Source organism: Ovis aries, chromosome 9 (assembly GCF_016772045.2).
Source record: "Ovis aries strain OAR_USU_Benz2616 breed Rambouillet chromosome 9, ARS-UI_Ramb_v3.0, whole genome shotgun sequence".
NCBI lineage: Eukaryota > Metazoa > Chordata > Mammalia > Artiodactyla > Bovidae > Ovis > Ovis aries.
The window spans coordinates 75,647,823-75,671,830 of NC_056062.1; the positions used below are offsets into that span (position 1 = coordinate 75,647,823).

The following is a 24,008-nucleotide window of genomic DNA, read 5'->3' on the forward strand; positions in this document are numbered from 1 at the left end:
AGAGTTTCTCATGATGTACTCTGCTGCTGCTAAGTACTCTGCATATAAGTTAAATAAGCAAGGTGACAATATACAGCCTTGACGTACTCCTTTCCCTATTTGGAACCAGTCTGTTGTTCCATGTCCAGTTTTAACTGTTGCTTCTTGACCTGCATACAGATTCTCAGGAGGCAGGTCAGGTGGTCTGGTATTCCATCTCTTTCAGAATTTTCCACAGTTTGTTGTGATCCACACAGTCAAAGGCTTTGACATAATCAGTAAAGTAAAAGTAGATGTTTTTCTGGAACTCTTTCACTTTTTCGATGACCCAGCAGATGGCAATTTGATCTCTGGTTCCTCTGCCTTTTCTAAATCCAGCTTGAACATCTGGAAGTTCACATTTCACATACTGTAGATATCCTTTAGGGATCTGGGAAAATATCTATTTGAAAGTGATGAGATGGAGGCAAGCTGTGGGCCAACAGAATCCTACAGAAATTAAGGTTGTATTTGTTCAAGTAAGTGAAACTACAGCTCAGCTACAAGTATCAGCCCATAAATTCCTGGCTGAACTTTTGTCCCTCCAAGACTCAGAAATTCAAGCCATTTAAGGGAAGCCCCAGTGGCTCAGTGGTAAAGAATCCACCTGTCAATGCAGGAGACGTGGGTTCCACCCTGGGGTCAGAAAGATCCCCTGGAGAAGGAAATGGCAACCTACTCCAGTATTCTTGCCTGGGAAATCCCATGGACAAAGGAACCTGGTGTGCTGCAGTCATGGGGGTGCAAAGAGTTGGACATGACTTAGCAGCTAAACAACAGCAATGTAAAATGCAAATTCATGATGTTCACCTTCAAATACTAATAATTGGTCAGGGTGAAGATTGGGGTCCAAACAAGTTTATAATAGACTTGTCAATGAATGAGGGTAGTTGTTTTTCAGTCACCAAGTCATGTTCAGTTCTTTGAGACCCCGTGGATCGCAGCACACCAGGCTTCCCTATCCCTCACTATCTCCTGGAGTTTGCCCAAGTTCATGTCCATTGAATCCGTGGACATTGATGCCATCCAACCATCTCATCCTCTGCTGTGCTCTTCTCCTTCTGCCTTCAAAATTTCCCAGGATCAGTATCTTTTCCAATGACCTTTTCTTTTGTATCCGGTAACCAAAGTATTGGAGCTTCAGCATCAGTCCTTCCAGTGATCATTCAGGGTAGATTTCCTTTAAGATTTACTGGTTTGATCTCCCTGCTATCCTAGGGAATGGGGATTGGGACCCCATAAATTTTCTAGTTTTTCTTTCCTAATGTTGTTCTCCATGGTTTAACTTTGGTATCCACTGAGTATTGTTGGTGCTAACAGACTGGAATCCCCTGGTTTCTCCTGGCATTGGTAGGAAGGATTTTGTGGTGGGCTTTGTGACACTGAAATACACTGTTAGTCTCCTCTTTTTGCTATAATGAAGGGCCATGCGTGTAGTGGCTTATAACAATTCAGAGTTGTTATCTGATGGTTCTGGAGGTCAGAGATCTGAAAGCGGTTTCACTGGGCTAAACTCAAGGTGTAGGACAACTTGCATTCGGTCTGGAGGTTTTGGGAGAAAGTCTGTTCCCTTGCCTTTCCTATTTTCTGAAACATTCCTTGACTTGTAACCCTTTATATCTATCTTCAAAGCCAGCAGCGATGGATTGAGTTCTTCTCATGTTGCCGTTTCTCTGGGTATCTCATTCTGCTTCTCCCTTCCACTCATAAAGAGCCCTGTGAGTACACTAGAACCACCCAGATAATTCAGAATAGTCCCCTCCCCCGCAGCTCAAGTTCCTTTTATTCTGGAAGGTAATGTATCTACAGGTTTCTGGGACTTGGACAGGCACATCGCGGGGGGTTGGGGGGGGGGCTGTTACTCAGCCTACTGCATATGTCAAAGTGCACTTATGTTCCTTTTTCCAAAAAAGTTATTTTGTGCTATATCAACATCTGGGCAAAAAAGAAAAAGCCACATACAGATTTATTTTTAGAATCTTACATAAAGATTTTCATGTCTATGTGTTTGTTTTTTTAATTAGCAAACTTAGGAACATGATTTAGACCCAATATTTTATTATTCCATCAAAACCATCTCTCATGAGTCTCAAGCCAGATCACAGTTCTGAAGTTTCCTCCTGTGACAGCAGATCCTCTCCTCAGGGGGGCACTGGTGTCAGCTCATCACTGCAAGAAGGAGAAGCCTTCCGGCCTCACATATTTCTCTGTCCCTGAGCCCAACCAGAGGCAGGTCTAAACACCCACACCCAGTCCAACAGGCTGTGTTTGTGGAACGGGCCAGGGAGCATGTAAGTAGCATTGCCAGTTAACATGAATGTTCAGATGCTTTCTGGATCTTGGGGGTGAAGGAACTTGAACTTGGAGATTCGTCGACAGGACCACAGCCCTCCCTGGGAGCAGGGGAGAATGCAGGAAGAACAGGGAGTGAAACTGACTCTTCTGCTCTCAAAAAGTAGCTAGGACCCTTGAAGGAACAAATTCAATCCAAATTCAACAAATTCAATCCAAACAAATCCAATAACTACAGGACTGTCATTAGGTAGGAGTACACAAGCTGTATTGCTTTACTCTTTATCTGAATGAAAATCACAAGCTTAGAAAAAAATTGATCACCTGTATCCCAACTAAAGATAAAGGAAGGGAAGAATTGGCATGTGAGAGTTGGTGTCTTGGGCAAGGTGGGTCAGTATCATCTTGCCTCTCTCTCTCTTGTTTTTCTGTCTCCTTTTCCTTCTTCTCCTCAGGTAAGTTATTTAACCTTTCTGTACATTGTCCTCATGATTTGTGAACTGGAACTAATCATAGCACCTGCCTCTAGAGTAATCGTAGAACAGTTATGACAAGTAGAGTACTTTTCTAGGTACAACCCCGCGCCTCTCACGGGGTTGTTGTTGCTATTCAGTCGCTCAGTCGTGTCCAGCTCTTTGCAGCCCCATGGACTGCAGCACACCAGGCTTCCCTCTCACTGTCTCCTGGAGTTTGCCTAATTTCATGTCCATTGAATCGGAGATGCCATCCAACCATCTCATCCTCTGTCGTCCCCTTCTCTTGCCCTCAATCTTTCCCAGCATAGGGTCTTTTCCAATGAGTCAGCTGTTTGCATTAGGTGACCAAAGTATTGGAGCTTCAGCTTCAGCATTAGTCCTTCCAAAGAGTATTCAGGGCTGATTTCTTTAAGGATTGACTGGTTGGATCTCCTTGCTGTCCAGGGACTCTCAATAGTCTTCTCCAGCACCACAGTTCAAAAGCATCAATTCTTCAGTGCTCTGCTTTCTTTGCTATCTAGCTCTCACATCTGTAAGTGACTGCTGGAAAAACCATAGCCTTGACCATATGGACCTTTGTCGGCAAAGTGATGTCTTTGCTTTTTAACACACTGTCATAGCTTTCCTGCAAGAAGCAATCATCTTCTAATTTCATGCAGTCACCATCTGCAGTGATTTTAGAGCCCAGGAAGAGGAGATCTGTCACTGCTCCCACCTTTCCCCCTTCTATTTGCCGTGAAGTGATGGGACTGGATGCCATGATCTTAGTTTTTAATACTGAGTTTTAAGTCGAATTTTTCACTCTCCTCCACCTTCATCAAGGCTCTTTAGTTCCTCTTCTCTTTCTGCCATTAGAGTGGTATCATCCACATATCTGGATACTTCTCCCAGCAATCTTGATTCCAGCTTATAACTCATCCAACTCGGCATTTCGCAAAATGTGCTCTGCATATAACTTAAATAAACAGGGTAACCATAATAATAATACCTCTCATAGGGTATTACTCAGTAAATCCTGGCTACTGCTATTCTATAGAAGTTTGTAGAGCTGGGACAGGATGTTCCCATGCAAAATAAAGGGAGGTCATTTCCCATTCAAAGGACAAAGTTACAGAGTCTTCCATTAAGTTTTATGGTAAGTTTAAAGTGAAGTCACTCAGTCGTGTCCAACTCTTTGCAACCCCGTGAACTGAAGCCCACCAGGTTCCTCCATCCTTGGGATTCTCCTGGCAAGAATACTGGAGTGGGTTGCCATTTCCTTCTCCAAGGGAACTTCCTGACCGAGGGATCGAACCAAGGTCTCCCACATTGCAGGCAGATGCTTTAACCTCTGAGCCACCAGGGCAGGGACCAGATGCCATGGTAAGTTTACCTCATCATAAAATGTATGTTCACAAACCCAACATGCAAGTTGGGTTTGTATGTTCACAAACAAGGGTGGAACCCACAGAAGAGATGTGCTTGTACAGATAGCTTTAGGAGCACCTAGGCTGCTTCAGCTGTTGTCTTTCTCACCAAACATGAGCCCAGCTGGGAAGAAACCAAAACTTCTGGGCTGCTCTGATGCTTATGGGATTTAAGTAACAGAAAGAGCTACCATTCCAGGAGACAGTGTGGTTGGCACCAGGAATTCCCCAAATCTCAGCTGTTGCCCTGAGTTCATGGGTGCACCTCATACATTCAGACTACTGGGGCACAGAGTCTGGATTCATTCTCAAGTTCCAACTAGAGGCTTTCCCAGAGGAATATAGAGGCTAACACAATGTTACCCTTAGCAGTTCTCGGGGAACTCACTTTAATGACCAGGTTGGAATAATTTCTAGTTAGCATATTCATTCCTTGGATGGTAATGATGGCTTTACACTACTTGGTGTTCAAATGCGTGTTGTCTTAGAATCAGACTCTCCCTCCTAGTTGTGATTCAAGGTTGATTGGCTCTTTTCATGGAGGCGAGTGAGCTTCATAACACCCTAGTCTACAGCTCCACACCTTTTGAATGGATGAAAACGAAAGGAAGGAAGTGGGCTTATGCCGGCAGTCTAGGAAGAGTGCACTGCTTTGTTTATTTCTCAACATGGGGATTTTTTTTCCTGATGCACTCATCAGAGTAAGTTACATGTTTCTATGCAGCAATGAGATGAAGAGGAAGGGAGATTGTGGTGTTGGTCATACAAAGGGTTGCTGTCCCCAAACACCAAACAGACTCACAAATTAATCTGACCTAGTCTCAAGAGCACCAACTGTGACCAGTTCAGGCAAACCAGATCGTGCGTATTTGTGTCACAACATATCTAAATCAGGGCCAGAAAGATTCGGTTACGTTTTTTTCTAGAACCACTTCCTGAGTGGTTTTTTTCTCCCAAAGATCTTTCTAAATTTGTGTCGTAGACACCAAGTCATTTGTAATATGTGCCTTGAAGACCTGAAACACTGTTCTTTTCTGATTGTGAAAAAAAAAAAGGAAGTAAGGGTGGTAGTGAGAGCTTCTAGTCCATCTTGACATGGCCCTTGGGGATTCAGCACCAAACTCTGGCCTAATACTCAATTACAAGTGTGGACCACAGATGTTACACTAAATTCAACTTCAGTTTTTTTCCTGCAGAAAATTCTTTAAAGCATTTGTCCAGGCTAGTGACTTTCTCTAAGAACTAACCTTAGTGTTTGTTTATCAGTTATATTTGGCTTATCCCTTCCTCATGCGGGCATTAATCATACCATGGCAAGCCACATTATAGTGTAAGAGTTGAAGCTATACATCTGGCAAGACAAACGAATGCCTACTAACCAAAGGCCCCCTCTGGGCTGTGCTGTCCAGGTCTCCTCTGTGGACTCTTCCTTCTCCTGTCCCCTAAACAAAGATATTCCCAAGCAGAGTTCCAGCCTTAGCCCTCTTTTCCTTTTTTTTTTCCTTCTGGGACATCTCATCTTCTCAGTGCTTGTTATGGGCCAAGCATTGGGTTAAGTATTTTTCATGCTGTTTCCTGGGGTTACTGTAACAAATTACCATAAACTAGGCAGTTTCAAACAACAAAACATTTATTCTATCATAGTTCCGGAGGCCAGAAGTCCAACATCAAGGTGTGGGCAAGGTTGGTTCCTTCCAGAGACTCCTGGCGGGGCTGGCGGGGGATCTGCTCCATGCCTCTTTCCTAGCTTCTGGCAGTAGCTGGCGATCCTTGGTGTTTGGGGATTTGTTTCTCTATCATCACATAACATTTTCTCTGTATATCTGTGTATAAATTTCTTCTTCCTATAAGGATACATCATTGGATTGGGGCCCACCCTAATCCAGTAGACTCTCATTTTAACTTGATTATTTCTACAAAGACCCTACTTCCAAATAAAGTCACATTTACAGGTTTTGAGTGAACATGAATTTTTGCAGGACATTGGTCCACCTGGTACCTGTGTATTATCTTATTTAATCCTCATGATAACCTTCTTAGCCCCATTTTATGGATGAAGAAACAGAGTACTTCCAGGCCTTCACCTCTACTCTGTCCAGCTGTTAATGGACATCTCTCTCCACTAAGACATTGCAGTGGTACCTCACAATCAAACATTCCAGAAACAAACTCAGGATCACCCCCCAAAATGTGAAGTCCTAAAGCACAGGCAGCTCCAGAATGCCTTTTTAGGAGAGGAAATGGGATCTTTGGAAGGGGTTGTTTGAAGCAGCCTTTGCAGAGTGCTTCAGGTGGGATGATTTGGGAGAATGACATTCTAACATGTATACTATCATGTGAATTGAATCGCCAGTCTATGTCTGACGCAGGATGCAGCATGCTTGGGGCTGGTGCATGGGGATGACCCAGAAAGATGTTATGGGGAGGGAGGTGGGAGGGGGGTTCATGTTTGGGAATGCATGTAAGAATTAAAGATTTTAAAATTTAAAAAATAAAAAACTAAAAATTAAAAAAAAAAAAAGAATAAAGAGGCAGATAAAAATGAAAAAAAAAAAAAAAAAAAAAGACTGAAACAAATAGTAATTGCCCAGATCTAAAAATGAGGGGTACCACCATTGACTTGAAACAAGACAGTGGAGGGAGGAATGGGCAAGAATGATAAATTAAGAAAAATATTACGGAAGCAGATTTGATAGGGCTAGTTGACCACCTGCGTGTGGAGACAGATGGTAGAGAGGTATTAAAGATGCCTTTGAGTTGATTACAGATAGTGGATGGTAGGGCTATTTACCAAGAAACAAACAAACGAGTGGTGGCAGGGGGACTGGGTAGTAATGAGTTTCAAGTATTAATGAAATCTTCTGAGAAAACTAATATAAGAACGGAGCTGCTTTGCTGGAAAGAAGGGGTAGGGCCCTTATTTTCCCCTAGCCCTCCCTGTCTGTGAAAGGCAGGGAGCACTTTGGTAAACATTATGGATTTACTGACTTTCTTGTATTCTTCTAGCTCTAAACAAGAAAGTGCTGATACATAGATATTGATACCATTTTAAGAGCATTTACAAGAAAGATCCTCCTGGCCTCTTTCTACCCTCCTTTCCTGCTATGCAGTGTCTTTCTAAGGAGGGTGCTCTTCTTTACCGATAACCTAGAAACTGCCCTATGCCACTTAACTTCTTTTGCCCTTGGTGGGTTGTTGTGGGGCTTGGGTGTCCTGTTAGAAAACCCTATGTCTTCTGATGAAAAGTCAGCCTGGTTTCCTTCAGAGGGAAGAGTGAACTTTAGCTCTTGGAATTGTGCCTGCCCTCAGTTAATCCCACAACCTTTATCAGTTCAGACTTGAGGCCTTCCTTTGCAACATTCTGAGAGGTGGTTCATTCAGAGGGATAAAGAAAAACAAAAAAAAATCCTAGGCCATGAGGAAGCTGGTAAGACCCCCGGCCACAGGTTGTGCTGTCCTGGGTCTGCCTAGGGTCAAGCCAGAGCTGGACTCCTGGGTGTCTCATAGCTTTGTATTTACACACAGACAAGAATAGGGCTCTTCAAGTTTAATTAAAAACAGGATGTCCCTGCTGGGCCTCTCACTGACATTGCTAAAAATAAAGTAGGGAAATAGCCTGGCCTCTTCATGATTTAATCCCATTAAATTGGCGGGGTTGGGGGGATGTACAGAAACTGGAGCTAATACGACACGATTTGTTTCAAGTACTGTCTGGGCTTTTTCTCCCCCTGCTCTGTGGAGTCCTAGATGCAACACAGTCAGTGCTGACTTACGGAGACCATGCAAGAACACTAACCCTAACCCCGCTGAGGTGTCGCAGGGATGTCACCCACTCACTCACTCTTAAGACCCCTGGGACTTGTCACCCTGTCTCTTTGCTCCCTGCCCTAGTACACCCATGTTCATAGACCTGGTATTCTGAATAATTTATTCATCCTTTTCTGTGAGTTGGTGCACATACAAAAAAAGGGGGGGAAAATCTAGTTTGAATGCAACGAAAGAGCTATTTAGAAATGTGAGCCTCTTAAAGGTGCTCTCTCTTCCTCTTCAGCCCCTCTGTACACTCAGACATTGTAATTCTTGTTTGCTTATGGGTTCTTTCTCGTACTAACCCATCCTCATTTCTTGGCCCCAGCCCTACTCCTTTAGACTGACAGCCAAAGACTAAACTATTGAAGATTTTCTGTTGGGTACAAGAACCTTTACTTCAAACACACAGTCATCTGTTGGCTTGGTCCTTCATTCACTTATTCAACCAGAGTATTAAGAGAATGATCTCTAGATTATCATATCATTGACGTCCCTTCAGGATCCCAAGAAGGAGAATTTCATGAGCCTCAAGTCTTATAGGCTGAGAGCTCCAAGGAGTATTCCAAACCAGTGGGTTATCCTTGCTACTATGGGACCTTACTGAGGCCCAAAAAGACCAGGGGAAGGAACAGCTCAGCCCCAAAGAAGGTTGATTACACAACATCCTTAAGGCTTCTATTAATACTCACTGGAAGGACTGATGGTGAAGCTGAAGCTCCTATACTTTGGCCACCTGAAGCGAAAAGTTGACTCATTGGGAAAGACCCTGATGCTGGGGAAAATTGGGGGCAGGAGGAGAAGGGGGCAACAGAGGAGGAAATGGTTGGATGGCATAATTGACTCAATGGATAGGAGTTTGAGAGATAGTGAAGTATAGGGAAGCCTGGCATGCTGCAGTTCATGGGGTCGCAAAGAGCTAGACACGACTGAGCAACTGAACAACAACAGCAAATAGCTAAAACTAAACTTAATACTTATGCCCCTCCCTCATGACCTCTATAACTCCTGAAATGTTGTGGAGTTCTTACACCTTTAAATGGGTGTACCTGGGATCTAATGAGATACTGACAAATAGATACTATTTTGTTGTTGTTCTAAAAGATACCTGGGCTTATGAATTCACAAAATATTTCAGATTGCGTAAGTCTGAAATCCAGGTGAGGGGTGTGTGTGTGTGCATGTTCATCCGTTTGTGCCACCAGATACTCTTTGGGTCAAGAGTTACAGAAAAGCTTCCACGTGGGAGCAAAGAAAGCCGAGGAGAGGCGCTAGACCTCAGGACGTAGGTGGTATGGAGAGTCTCCTGCTATCTGCTTTTGTTACTAAAAATATTCATGTGGACCTGAAAGCTCAGCATCTCTGTTTTCCCATTTGTTAAAAAAAAAAAGTCTCACTGTAACTTACTCCAATTTTAAAGGAAAACTGGAGAAGGAAATGGCAACCCACTCCAGTGTTCTTGCCTGGAGAATCCCAGGGACGGGGGAGCCTGGTGGGCTGCCGTCTATGGGGTCGCACAGAGTTGGACATGACTGAAGCGACTTAGCAGTAGTAGTAGTAGTAGTAATATGGCCTTTTCTAATTCCCCCAAGGATGCAGATGTCCCCACCAGCTTGGCAGGTGGCTCTATAATCTCAGCACAGATGGCAGGGTAGTCCCGGGCTGGAGGGGATAGCTCAAGGGGACCATGAGGAAGACAGAGTGAGATTTGCCTCTTGCCTGTGGAGCGCACTTCAGTGAGTGCTTCTTGGGATAGCTGTCTGTGGCCCAGCTTGCTTACCCCCAGGCAGAGCCACAACTTCCAGCTTGCCCTTCCTCCCAGAGTCACTGTGGAGGCAGCCCTTCAGTTCAGCAAGGGCTCTGGGTGGGTTCAAGTCAGACTAGGGGAGCCTGGCCCAAGGGGTCCCTGTGGGGTGGGATCAGCCCAAGAGTCAGCACACTGGCTGAGTCCATCTTTCATTCCTGTTTTAGCAACTGAGATTGTAATATTTATCTCCATTTCTCCAGACTATTTTAGGAACTTCAGGCAGGTTGATCTGAACAAGACTGTAAAGCAGCAGAGCTTAGCCTTTATCTCTTTCTACCATCCTTTTTGTTTCCACATTTCCCCTTTGGAGACTACTTTCCCTCAGCTGCCTTCCTTTTTCTCCTCCCTCTGCACCCAAAGTTCCAGAACTTTCCAGATTTCTACCCCACCCTCCACCCTCTGGGAAATTCCACTTTTTCTTAAACTCCTTCCCAGGGCCAAAGTTCCCAAAGTGAATCTGAGTAGCAAAAACCATGGTCTGGGGATAAAAACAATGACTTTACATTATTCTTCCAAAATAAAAACATCTGATAGCTGAGGTCTTCCAGGCCCTGAGCATCTGGGGTTGGGGTGTGGGGTCCACAGGTTTTAGGGGAGATAGTTTCAGTACTGCTCAAAAACCTCTTCAGTTTTTCAGGGTTTCAGTCAAAAACTCTTTTGATCATCAGATTTCAGACATACTCAGTTTATCTCAAGCAGAGATTGTACACTTGTTCAGTTGCTAAGTTGTATCTGGCTCTTCACAACCCCATGAACTGCAGCCCACCGGGCTTCCCTGTCCTTCACTATCTCCTGGAGCTTGCACAAACTCATGTCCATTGAGTTGGTGATGCCATCCAACCATCTCATCCTCTGTCATCCCTTTCTCCTCTTGCCTTCAATCTTTCCCAGCAACAGGGTCTTTTCCAATGAGTCAGCTCTTCTTAACAGGTGGCCAAAGTATTGACTCTTCAGCTTCAGCATTAGATCATCCAGTGAATATTCAGGGTTAGCCTCCTTTAGGATTGCCTGTTTTGGTCTCCTTGTAGTCCAAGGAACTCTCAAGAGTCTTCTCCAGCACCACAATTCGAAAGCATCAATTCTTCAGGGCTCAGCCTTCATTAAGATCCAGCCTTCTTTACTTTTATTGTGCAGTTTATTTCATCCAGTGCTCAAGTGGCAGATGGTTCCCATCCTGGGGGATAACTGACAGTGTGCTGACAAGGGATGCAAGACGACTGCCACACACAAGTGGAGAGGGCATTGGGATGGTTTGGTAATGTCTGGAGGAGGGCAGGCCCTTACAAACAGTGTTTATCATCCTCCAGGGACCCAGGGAGTAGACCCTGACCTGTCTGTCTGGCCCGAGAAATGTCATCTACAGCCTGAGCGTGGGAACCCCAAAATTAGCAACAGCATCACACGGGATCCCTGTTAGAAACGTAGAATCTTATGACCCGCATTTCTCAACCCACCCTACTCAGTCAGCTTCTCCTTCTCACAAGATTCCCAGGGGGTTCATATGCACAATGAGATTAGAGACATGGACTAGGGGGTGCGTTAGCGGATCTTCCGGTCAGCTGTCGGTCCTGAACGTCCTTACCCCTGGACACGCTCTGCTGGTCTGGCTGCTCTCACAGTCACTGCACGCCTGATTTCCACAACAAGCAAGAAGCGAGAACAGAGCCTGCTCTCTGTGTGAAGGGAAGGCACTCCCTTCCCCCTGCCTTTGGGAGGTTTAATAATAGGGCCGTTGGGAGCAAAACCAAACCGTGTTTCCGTCTCCCCACCTTGTTGCTTCTTGTCCCCAGGCGATCTATAAGATGGTTTCCTCCGTAATGAAAATGCCTGAAGACGAGTCGACCCCAGAGAAGCGGACAGAAAAGATCTTCCGCCAGATGGACACCAATCGAGATGGTAGGAGGCCACGGCTACTTTGCTTGGTTTTGCTCAGAGTGGGGACTGCTGGAGGGTCTAGATCACCCAGGCATGGAAATGCCACTCGAGGACAATTTATTGGCCACAGGATCTGGCTCAGGGTCCTTGGTGAAAGTGGCTCCTGTTGCATGCTCCCTGCAATAAGAGGACAGAGGAGGACCCGAGCAGTTCGCAGTAGGCTGGATCCTGCAGGCTAGCTAATCAGAAAGGGGAGGGGCTTGGTATCCACTCAGACCCTGGAAGCTTCCTCCTAGCCTGCCCAGGGGGTTTCCTGCACATGCTCCAAAGTGTAGGGTTTCCCAGAACCAAGTGGGGCCCCTCAGCTTTTAAGGGGTTAGGCCAGCAGATTTCACCCCAAGAGAGCCACCCACAATTCAAACCCAGCAAGGGGGTACAAAGCAAACTAAAATGAAAGGAAAGATGGATTTCAGACTCGAAAACAGTGGACCTTTAGATGCTGGATTGCCAGATAGAATAAAGAGGTACACTTGAATTTGATTTTTGGATATATAACAAATGATTTTTTTAGTATAAGTATGCCCTATGCAATATTTGAAACATACTAAAAAATTATTGTTTATTTGAAATTGAAGGCTAACTGGGCATCATGTATTTTATTTGCCAAATCTGGCAGCCCTGTGTGTGTGTGTATGTGTGTTAATTGCTTAGCTGTGTCCGACTAACTGCAGCCTCATGGATGGTAGCCTGCCAGCCTCCTCTGTCCATGGATTTCTCCAGGCAAGAATACTGGAGTGGGTAGCCATTCCCGTCTTCAGAGAATCTTCCCAACCCAGAGATTGAACCCAGGTCTCCTGCATTGCAGGCAGATTCTTTACCATCTGAACCACCAGGGATGCCCCTCTGACAACCCTGTTGCTGCTGCTGCTAAGTCGCTTTAGTCATGTCTGACTCTGTGTGACCCCATAAACGGCAGCCCACCAGGCTCCCCCGTCCCTGGGATTCTCCAGGCAAGAACACTGGAGTGGGTTGCCATTTCCTTCTCCAATGCATGAAAGTGAAAAGTGAAAGTGAAGTCACTCAGTTGTGTCTGACTCTTAGCGACCCCATGGACTGCAGCCTACCAGGCTCCTCCGTCCATGGGATTTTCCAGGCAAGAGTACTGGAGTGGGCTGCCATTGCCTTCTCCGCTGACAACCCTAGTTAGATGTAATACCTGAGTTGACACAGACCCTGGCCCATAAAAAGCCCTGAGTCATCTCTGGCTCCTGCTGTTATTTCCAGCTTGCCTGTTCTGCTGGGCATCCCAGCAATTCTTATCAAATATATGAGCTAAGTTACTCATATAGCCCTGATGAAGGCTTTGTGTCAGAGCAAGCCTCAGTTTCTATACCTGTGCCCTCTGGGGCACCAGTGGCGTGAGAATCTGGGTTTGCAGGGTACAAGCTAATCTGCTTGTTTGCTTGTTCCTTCACAAAGGTGCCGTTACATCCTGCTTCTTTGTGTGCCTTGATTCACAGCTAATAGTTTGTCTTGCAAAGACTAAACAAACAGGATTCTTTTAATAGAAGAGTAAAGGCCCTGACATTAAACTGCACATTTTCCTAATGTTCCAAGGGAGCACAGGGGGCTTGTGTCCTGCCTGTAACCTGGCCTCCTCTTTAGAGTAGAGGTGAAGGATGGGAGAAGATCCAGACATGCAGGATCAAACCCTCCCTGCCAGAAGTGAGAGCTTCTGCTAGGGGACTTGGCCACAGTGGGCTCACAGAGCCCCAACAGGGTCTGCATTACTCAAATGCATCTTATTGCTAAAAGCCCTGTGTTTTCCTAATGGAAAGCCTTGATTAAGAAAAAGATGGGGAGGAGAAGTTAGAGCCATACAGTGAAAGTCGCTCAGTCGTGTCCAACTCTGTGCGACCCTATAGACTGTATAGTCCATGGAATTCTCCAGGCCAGAATACTGGAGTGGGTAGTCTTTTCCTTCTCCAGGGGATCTTCCCAATCCAGGGACTGAACCCAGGTCTCCCGCGCTGTGGGCAGATTGTTTACTAGCTGAGCCACAAGGGAAGCTCAAGAATACTGGAGTGGGTTGCCTATCCCTTCTCCAGCTTACCTCATCTCCTTCACTGCAGGTGGATACTTTCCCAGCTGAGCTATGAGGGAAGCCCCCAGAGCCATACAGGGAGGGGTTTAAGGGAGGGGTTTAAGTCTGCAGGGGGTCAGATTCGGCCCAACCAGGAGACTTGGTGCTTCCGCCCTGGGCTTTTAGACCCAAAGGCTGGAGCCCGGAGCAGAGGCCTCATCTAGAGTCTCCAGCGGTTAGATTCCTCCTGAAGAAGTTCTTTGCATCTACCACCCAGCCTGTAACTTGAAAAGTCTGGGTCCCCAGCAAGTTAGCTCCGAAGCCATTTCTGAAGCTCGCAGGTTACTGGAGGAAGCAAGACTTCGCTGAATATAGGCTTCGCTCCGCCCCCACCTCCCACCCCCAGAAATGGGGAGAAGCTTTGCCTCCCCACTGGCAGTATGACTGAGGAAACTTCTGGAAGGAAACTTAATACATACTCTAGCCTAGGTAGAAAGGAAAAGGACCTGGAATAGGAGTGGAATCTCAGCCAGCCAGTCTCCCTCCCGCAGCCCATCGGGGTAAGAGGAAAGAGTCCAGACTGAGGAGTCCTCTCTCTGTTTTAGAATTCCCTCACCGCGGGTGGGAAGGGCAGCCCTCTTCACACCTTGTCCAAAAGAAGTGGCCCTCACCCCACGTGTCTCTTCAGACCGCTCTGCTCACAGGCCAACCTAGGTGTACCCAGATGACCCGAAGGAGCCCTGAGGGCCCAGTAGTACCCCGTGGGATGTGCAGCAGGAACCCAGCTCACTCTCTGAAAGGCGCTAGCGCCATCTCTTCCATTTACGCTGAGGCCCTGCGGTGGCCTGTAGCTGGAAGGGCCACGAGGGCAGGGATCACGTTGGGGGCACCCAGCACCCACCCACCCCACCGGCTTCCAGAGCCAGGGCCGGGCACACGGTGAGCTCTCAGTAAGCCGCGTGCTGGGCTGTGCGATGCTGAACGACCCACGGCCCCCGGGGCGGGGGTGGGGTGCCTCTCAGCTCCGAAAGACAGAAGGTGGGGCTCACGGCTGGTGTGAGACCCCGGGAAAGGGTGCGCTGCCGCCGCCCCGGAGATGCATCGGGAAAACCCGGTTCATCAGGCTGCCGTCGGCCAACACTCACCGGTCCTCTTGCTTTTCAGGGAAACTCTCCCTGGAAGAGTTCATCCGAGGGGCCAAGAGCGACCCGTCCATTGTGCGCCTCCTGCAGTGTGACCCGAGCAGCGCCGGCCAGTTCTGAGCCCGGCGCCACCAACTGTAGAGCTGCCTGTGTTCCCTTTGGATTTTTTTTTTCCCCCTTTGGCCAAAAGATATTGACAGTGATGCTGTTCCCCCTGTGGTCGGATGCGCCTCCTTCCGTGCCGCCTTCAGCTTCTCTGTCGTGGATGCTTCGTGGGAATGTCTAGACCCCCGCGCTTGTGGAAGCATGGACAGCGCTGTCGTGCACAGACTTTGGTGTTTGTTGTTCTGACGATTTTTCATCTTCATTATTATTATTATTTTTCCTTTGATTCGAAAGTCTGTGTTCTAATGAAGATTCGGGGAGGTGAGGGAAGGGAAAACAATCCAGTCAAGTGATTCTGTTGCAAACTTGAGGGGCCTGTTGGAAAAACAAAACTTGCCACCTGGGTCTGGAGTCATACATGCCCTAGGGGTGGTGGCACCACTTCCTGGATTCCCCAGGGACCAGGAATCCTCTGGGGCCAGACTCTTAAAGGCACCTGGGGGATCCCCCCCAGAGGCCCACCCCACCCTCTTCCCAAATAGGCTGTAGTTTCTAAGCTGTGAACATTTCAAGGTAAATTCATAGAGAAGAAGAAAAAGATGGCTCAGCTATTTCTTGCCAGGTTTACACTAGTTGAGCTGAGTTTCTTTGGAAATTAAATGCAAATGGTAACTTATATTCCAAAACCAGACCCATCTTGTTGCCTATTGTGGTTTAAAAAAAAAAAAAAAAGATTGCTGTATATAAAATATTGGGTATTGCAGACCAAATTGTTTTGCCTTGTTTAAATGCATGTTTAGTGAGCACTAATACAATCTTATTACAGAAGACTGTTTTCCGTAGCTTATTGTAAAGTAAGCCAGCTGTAATGAATGTCTATGTCTTGTTATAAAGTCATATCTGTCTTTGCACAAATGCACCCATCAGCAGGTATATTTTATATACTCCAGAAAAGTACAAAGTAACCAGACCAGGGCCCGAGCTTAATTTTGAGTGCTTTTCCAGGGTACTGCCAAGGGACCAGAAGTGGGGCAGGTTTGAGTGGAATGTGTCAAGAGGAGCGCCAGAAGGTTCTTATCTAGAGATGTGTGTTTGCCCACCAGCCAAGCAGCCCACTGCTGTAGTACTGGATTGGAGGTGTGCTGCTTTTCTGAGCAGGTGATGTTCTGTAGATTTTCCCACCCTCCCTCACCCCAAATAGCATAAATTCTGGGGGTTTCCTGATGCTTTAATCCACATGTATAGTTAGGAAGCCATAGCTGGAATGTTGACTTTTCCATGCTCCCAGTGACCCTTAAGAGAGTCAGAGGTTAGGCAGTCATCTGGTTCATCTTGAAGAAGGCATAAGCCACTGTATCTGATTTCCAAGGCCCACTATAAAGAATCCAAAAAATATTTTCCATCATTGTGTTCTCTGAAAGCAGATTTCTATTTCCAGAAGTGACGACACAAATTTGAGTTGCTGTTTGGTCTGATGACCTTTGTGTTGAAAGGTAGGAGTCCCAGGCGCTGGTCTCAGGTAAGTCACATTTTCACAAGCAGTAAGCATGTGGACGCCATGCACTCAAGGGTGTAGATGAGGAGATCTTGCCCCAGGAGAAGGCAGACAGGTTCCCTGGGCTGCAGCCCAGCTACGTCTACAGACCATGAACCACACAAAGATAAACTCCGAAGGGAAACGATGCTGAACCGCCTGTTCTACCCTCCAGATTCCTGGGTATTACTCAGTTCCATTTAAACTGATAGTAAAAATCTGCATTTGTGTTGTTGACCAAAACGAACGAACTTTGCTAGGTGAAATTTTGAGACCTGGACTTAGTAAAATAATCCTCTTGCTCTGAGTGTCAGCTTTTTTTAACAGTGGTTTTACACCTTGAGACTTTCGGAGTTCCTCCATTGGCCAAGTGGTAAAATCTGGTTTTGAAAACTAGGGAATTCACCTAGTGGCATGCACAGTAGCATGGGGACCTAGCACTCTACAGGTGATATTCGTGAGCTGCATCCCACTTTCTCCTGATCTTGACTGAAGACCTAATTCCTCCTTTAGTTTTCCTTAATGGTAGAGTTGGTTAATGTCGGGGCAAGCCCATTAGGACTCCATCCTAAGTCATGACATCTTACTGAGCCCGACTCATACTGCTCGTTAGAGCCTAGAGCTGGGGTAAAAAGCAGGGGAGCACATCTCCAGCTGTTAAAAAACAGAACAGACACAGGGCTGATGAATGCTGATATGCCCGGGCTGGTTGGAAAGTAGTCCTTGTCCTGGCCTGCCACTGACCCTGACTGTGTTTTTCTGAGGGTTGTTTTTCTCATTTTTCTCCTTCCTAGGCAGGCCTTTGTATGTCTGATCCAATGCACTGTGTGGCCAAGGGACTCAGCAGCACCCAAAGGCTGAATGCCTAAACGCTTATGTCACTCCTGAGCTGGGCTGTTCATTGTCACTGCTGTGTTGAGGGACCTCTGGAAATGGAGTCTGTTTTGTCTGAAAGCAGCTCAGCCTGTGATGTTCAAGGGACTGGAATAAAGTGGTTTACGACTTGAAGGATGATACAGACTGGTCGACTATTCATACCCTTGTTTAGGATGGGGAAGGGATGCTGAGGGTGCAGTCCCATCACATTGATACACCCCAGGGACACTTTCCACAGGGGAATTTAATAATATATATCTATATCTATGTATATCGATATATTTATGAATCCTTTCCTATGGAGTGGGTCCCGCATCAGTTGACTTTGGGTCTCTCTAGCTTGGCATTCGAGCATGTTGATTGTTTAATATGATTGTCTGGGACCTGAGCTTTCTGTGCCTAAACTGCTCCAGCTGAATCTGTGCCTGAGTGAGGGTCCGGATGCTGTGCTGGCCTCCTTCTGGGTACGGTTTCAGCCCTGGAAGCACAAGGAAGCAGGGTTTGTGAAAGAGGATTGGAGGGTCTGTGGGCCTACAGCATTGTCCAAGTGCATCCTAGGGCTACATGTGGGCGTCTTTACTTCCCTCCACTCATGGCCTTCACTCTCTTCTTACCTCTTCTTCCTCACAACTGACTGGAGCTGTAAACTCTAGTCTCAAGGTTAGGTGCAATGGACGGAGAAACGGAGGCACCTTCCTCTTCAGTGGGAAATTAGCATCCTCCCCCCAACCCCCGGACCTCTCTGTCTGGAGAAGAGTTGATAGAAAAGATGACATGATACAGAGCCCACAGCCTCAAAGCCAATTCCAATCACGGTGTCTGTTATTGCTGTCACTGGCTGTGCCTCCAGCACAGGGGTCATGAATGTAGGAAAAAGAGACTGAAAGTCAGCTATAGTAGGCGTCTCATCGGCCGACCAGACTTCATGCTGGAGTGAGTTGGCCTGGAGGAGAGTCCTTTTGTACCTCAGTTTCTCTTTATGGTTCCACAGTGGTCCTGATGCCTATGAGGACCGCGTGAGCATGAGGAACACCATGTCATTCATGGCAGTGATGGTGAGCAGGTGGCTGGGACCCTCCAACCTGATGAGGAGTCTTCACTTGCACACCTGTTGGAGGTTAACTGGTTAATTTCCAGCAAATGTTCAGGCCTGAAACGCCTATCTTGAGGGTACTGTTCCAACACCCCAACCCAACCCTGGACTCCCTGTCAGTCTAGTTCAGGTGTGGGGAGGGAGCCACTGGCCAGGTAAGAAGGAGTCCGTGTGTTCTCAGTCAAGGTAAGGGGAAATCACGACTGCTTTCTTTAGGAAAAATGGAGATGCTTCAACAAGCCTCTCGTCTTTGTTAGGCATATGCCTGCATTCTCCTGAAGTATTCTGGTTTTTCAGGTGGATGAAGAAACGAGAGAATATTGTATTTGCCAAGGCAGCAGAGTATCAGTCAAACCCACCTACAATAGAAAGATTACTGTAGAGTGAAAAGATGTCCACGCCAAGAGCCAATGATCTATTTCGTATCTAACCAATGATATATGCATTTCAGATTTCTCTACACTTGAATGATGACTATGTGTCTAGGTCCTGGGCACTTGCTGCCCTGGCTGCTAAGATGCCATCGATCCTCAGACACAGGGGTGCAGACACTTGAGTGGGCAACCTTCCCAAACCGAGGTTAGAGTTTGGTGACCTCTCATCACGTTGTGAAAGTCTAAGGGTAAGAGGGGCTTGTATGCCCTGGGACTGGGGTGACTGCCAAGCCCTGCCTCTCTGAAAGTGAACCGCTATCCTGGCACTGATGATGCCAGGCACATCACGGCCTCTGAGGATGGACTGCATCTAACCTGCCTCTCCGTCCCCAGCACCAGGCACAGTGGCTGGCCCATGGTAACTGAGCTGAGTTGGTGTAGAGATGAAGATGAGAGCAAGAGCCAGTCCTGGACCCTGGGGCCTGACAGTTGGTCATCTTCGCCCACCCAGAGTCCCAGTACAGGGAGGTGGGGGGTGGGGTGCCACATGTGGGGAGCCGCGTTCACAGCAGGACCAGAGCTGCCAGGAGTCCAGGGAGAACTGCCTCAGGAGAGGAGGCGAGGCTAGCGAATGCCCGGCAGGACGTTCTTGGGCAGGGGTGGAGGTGGGGGGAGCACATTCAGAGACCTCCTACTGATACTGGGGAACACAGATCACGGCAAAGGGGCCTGCCCATTTCTGACCCATGATCCCTCCAGAAGCCTCCTCAACAAGCACTTCTCCCAGCCTCCTCTTTAATGCCCAGTGGTTCAGGTGTGGAGGCTGCCAAGGATGCCAACAGGGTTGAAGTTGGTCAGAGAAAGCTTTCCCAAGGTGGATGTTTAGCCAAGATTTGAAAGCTGTGGACATAAAAGGTGAGATGTGGAAGTTGCAGAAGCCGCTACTTGTTTGGAACAGAGAGGCTCTTGGGAAACCATGGAGGACAGTTGAAGCAGTGGGTGGGTGGCCACTGAGGAAATGCCGAGAAATACTGGGATTTGAGCTGGCGGATGCTAGCGAGGCGGTGGGTTCCAGGGCAAAAGACTGTTGTGATGAGCTTGGTGTTTCAGCCACATGGTTTTAGCATCTGTGAAAAGGTGGGTGAAGATGAATTAAAGGACATGAAAGGTTCTTGCGGTAATTTAAGTGGGGAGTGAGGAAGACAAGCGACGGACAGAGTCTGCTCCCTACCCCAGGAACTGAAAGGACAGCCGTCCTGTGGCCTGTTGTGGTCACACTGGAGGCGTGGTGACATCTTCAGCCTCTTCTCAACCTTGGGGTGGAGGCACAATGGGGCAACCGGAAATGCCTGCTGTGTTGGAGCCCAGAACCTTCCCAGTGCACACAGAGGCTTCTTCCCAATCAGACAAAGAGCCCCAACACCCACCTCACAGAAAATACGGGACACTTGAAGTTTACTCTTACATTATGAATATTTATTTTTTTCTTCTTAAAAATGTACAAAAAATAAAATAACTGTATTTATAGTTTATAGATTCCCCCTCTCCCATTTACAAAACTATTAAGTTACATTTGCCTTTAAAAAAAAAAAAAAAAAACGTGAGCACAAATTGTCCATCTCGCAATCTCCTTTGCTTGTCTTTACGAAAGGGCTGTTCGTAGAATTTGGCACAAACCCCCTGCTTCTGTTGCATTTTCATAATTTTAAATAAGAAGGAAAATAAATGTTTGATTCAGTTCATGCTTCTTAAGTTTCTGGGTTTGGACATGCCTTAGTCTTTTAGGATCCAATTCCAAGATGACATCTGACTGCATTTTTCTGTTGGACCCAATTTCCCAGAAAGTCTAAGCATCTGGGGTAAGTATAAGAAAAACACTTGATGCATATGGCCCTCATCTTACATGGAATTTTTAAAGCTTATTTATTTGAGTCTGATTAAGAAACCAAAAAAAAAGGGCAAGTTTTCCCATTTCTCTGGAGTGTTTTTTTTTCTCCCCTTGGACAATTTTGCTCATCAAAGCTCTGCTCACACACAGTGAAGGCCACAGCAAAGCTGAGCCACAGGCACGCTGAGTGCAGAGAGGACGACGTGGTGAGATGGGGACAGATTGGATGGGAGGGCACACTGTGTGCCACCCTTTGCTGGCACTGACCTCATATACTTTGTTCTGGCAGTGGCCACCACAATGATTGCCCAGGGCCCTAGGACAAAGGCAAAAGTATCTTGGGTTCATCTTCTGCCTAGGGCAGGACCAGAAACATTTTGTCCACAGAGGCAGGACCAGAAACATTTTGTCCACAGAGGCTGGGGAGAGGTCAGGGAAGCCATGTCTGATTGCCCAAGATTTTCTCTCTTCCCTACTCTGGAGTCCTACGCCCTGGCCTGATAGTATTTACCCCTGGGCCTGGCAATCGTGTCTGAAATCACCCCTTAGGCAAGGAGCATGGTGGCACATTGGACATCATGCATTTCCAATACTGAGTCCCATCAGCACCACATGCTGGTCCAGGATGTGACAGTCACAGAGTGGAGGACGAGGGGACAGACTGGAGCAGAGCTAAATCCGGGATGCGACCTTTGGCACCGCAGGGAGGAGTAACGCGTCCAGAAGGCACACAGAAAGGTGCCCCCTCACCACACCTAGGGATCTTCCTGGGCACGCACCTGCCCTCCAGCCCATCTGAATCCTCTGCAGCCTCAAGGACAGAGAACTGGGCTGAAAGCAGCCCTTCCGTCCTACTCTGGGCCTCGGCGGGCAGGGAGGCAGGGAGCCCTTGGAGAGAAAGCCCCCAGGTAATACATCAAAGTGCTTCACAAACAAATCTGGGCCCTTCTATAGAACCTGCCCTAGATCTGGGACCTCCTAGGGAGTGTGGCTACCAGAAACCTGTGCTTCAGCTCACAAAGCTGAACCCGAACCCCTAGACCGTGTACCTGTCCCCTCAAAGAGAACTGTGGCCCGGATGGTACATGATGTTGCGACTGTTTGGGGAAGCATTTCACCTCCTCTTCATCTGCCAGGACACCCGGTAGGAGGACAAGCGTTCTCTCTCCATCTTCCAGACGCTGGTTTCAGAAGTGCCAGAGCTCCCGGAGTCTTCTCACACCCATCCAGCATCCGCAGCCCAGCCTCTACGAGCCGGCTGAGCCCCAGAAGGCAGCCCAAGCCTGGCGGCCAGAGCTGAGCCGTTGGCGCCACTCTCTGGACTGCAGCTGGGCCTCCAGGGAGCCACTTGAGACGAGGATGTGCTTGTAAACTGTGAGACGCTGCACAGTGGCCGGGTCCTCACAAAAGCCCAGGAGTTCTGTGGCAGACCCAGTGATGGAACCCTGACGGCAAGTCCCTGTGGCCTCTCCAGAAAGTTCCGGCGGCACCAACCCCAAAGCTGGAAGAGGTGGGACCTCAGACAATCCGACCTTTCCCACAGATAGCTCAGAGGGAGAGTCAGGCAAAGCTCATCGCCATGAGACAAACTCAGCGGGCCTTCAGGGCAGGTAGTACCCATAGAGAGGGAACGTGGTGCCTCAGGTGTGCCCACGGGGGGCAACCATCTTGGCACCCACTGCCTGACACCCTCAAGGCCGTGTCCCTCGCCCAGCATGTCTTCTGAACAGGATGGAGGCAGAAACCTCTTGGAGAAAGCGGGGTTCTCCAGGTATGCGCCTCCCCCAGGCCTGCGGCAGTAAACATGCCCACATACCACAGGTAAAATATATTACTGCGATATTATGAACACTATGTACATGATAGACAGGCACACTTTCGGGGTTACTTACTAATTACACGGTGGCCAAATGTCTTCCTGTACACGGCCTCGCTAGGAACCCCTGGGGGTACCTGCCAATGACCTTCCTCAGAGCAGACTGAAGGCTTCTGATCAGGAAGGGGTGTCCACCTCCCCCCTCACCTTGGACAAAGGAAGCGGCTCGTTCTGTCCAGCCACTCAGGAGATGTCGGGGGTGAGATGGCAGGAGGGAGCTCCCTCAGGCTCTTCAGGATCAATGGACTGAAAGGGAGAGCTCCGGCCCATGTCAGCTGGAGCCAGCAGTGACCTGCAGAGTCCTGGTGGGCCCTGGGCCCCGGGCTCCGGAGAAAAGGTGGACAATAAATAAGGATGTGACAGGCTCAAGGCCCTGTCCCGAGGGGCTTGGGTGGCCCAAACGCAGGGATCCCAGCCCGGGTCTTCGGGCCTCACCCCGCTCCCCAGCGCAGTCGTGTAACAGCAGTCGTCGGTGGGTGAGGTGGGCCTGCGGGGCCTGGGGGCCGGGGCCTCCGACTTCCCCGGGGAGGAAGGCCCTGAGGGCTGCAGCCCAGAATGGGGCTCAGATTTCCATGAGTGTGATCTTGAAGCCTTCCACCATGCTCTCCATGTTGAGGATGAAGGTGTCCTCATTTGAGTAGTGCTCAATGATGTTGTCGTCCATATTCACCAGGATGCTGCGGGGGTGAGTGCGGGGAGAAACAAAGATGCCATGACCGAGGTGCTCAGTGAAGGGCAGGCTCCAGGCTGGGGTCCCCTCAGCCATTCTTTCACAAGGGAGGCCAAGGAGGTGGGTAGGGGGTGGAAGGGAGAGGGGACAGGCAGGGAGAGAGGCCCTCACCGTATTTCTTTCCCAGAAATCAGTTAGAGGGAAGTAAAACCTCGATTTCTCAGAACTTCTTATGAGATGGGATGTCAGAGATCATTCAACTCAAACCTTTGGCTCTCTAGACTGGTAAACTGAAGCCTAGAAAAAGTTAACAGAGCCTGAAATCACAGAGCTAACTATTGACGGAGACTGGATCTAAAGAGTTAGGTCTCCTAACTCTTTTTATTAAACCATATTGCCTCTTGAAAACACCTTTTCCTCTGCACTTACAAGAGGAAAATAAACCAGAGCTGAGGCTACCCTTCCTCGAGCATGGAGTCTGTTCCGCAAACCTGTGTTCAGTCCTCACGGCAACCAGGGAGGCAGGTGCGATCACCGCCACGTTGCAATTGAGTAGCCTGAGTTCAGCGAGGTTAGATCATGTCCTCAAGTTCACTCAGCCGGTTCAAGGCTGAGCTCGGTTTGGGTACTAGCTTTGCCTCACTGTGAAGTTCATACTCTATCACATGGGACCTAGCCCTTAGTTA

The 24,008-nt window shown here is 47.9% G+C and overlaps 2 protein-coding genes across 14 annotated transcripts in view; one reads left to right on the top strand and one right to left on the bottom strand.

Annotated features, from left to right (window-relative positions):
- Positions 1-17,553, top strand: part of NCALD (neurocalcin delta) — a 479,881-nt gene extending 462,328 nt beyond the window's left edge. For all 11 annotated transcript variants that reach the window (XM_060393870.1, XM_060393873.1, XM_060393872.1 and 8 more), the window contains 2 exons: positions 11,597-11,702; positions 14,929-17,553. In XM_060393870.1, coding sequence (XP_060249853.1) covers positions 11,597-11,702; positions 14,929-15,026 — 204 coding nt within the window. In that variant the 3' untranslated portion in view covers positions 15,027-17,553. The remainder of the gene's footprint in view (positions 1-11,596; positions 11,703-14,928) is intronic.
- Positions 17,554-20,342: 2,789 nt separating this feature from the next.
- The window catches only part of GRHL2 (grainyhead like transcription factor 2), a 172,324-nt gene continuing 168,658 nt past the window's right edge, over positions 20,343-24,008 (bottom strand). For all 3 annotated transcript variants that reach the window (XM_027973164.2, XM_027973163.2, XM_042254430.1), the window contains exon 16: positions 20,343-23,329. In XM_027973164.2, coding sequence (XP_027828965.2) covers positions 23,215-23,329 — 115 coding nt within the window. In that variant the 3' untranslated portion in view covers positions 20,343-23,214. The remainder of the gene's footprint in view (positions 23,330-24,008) is intronic.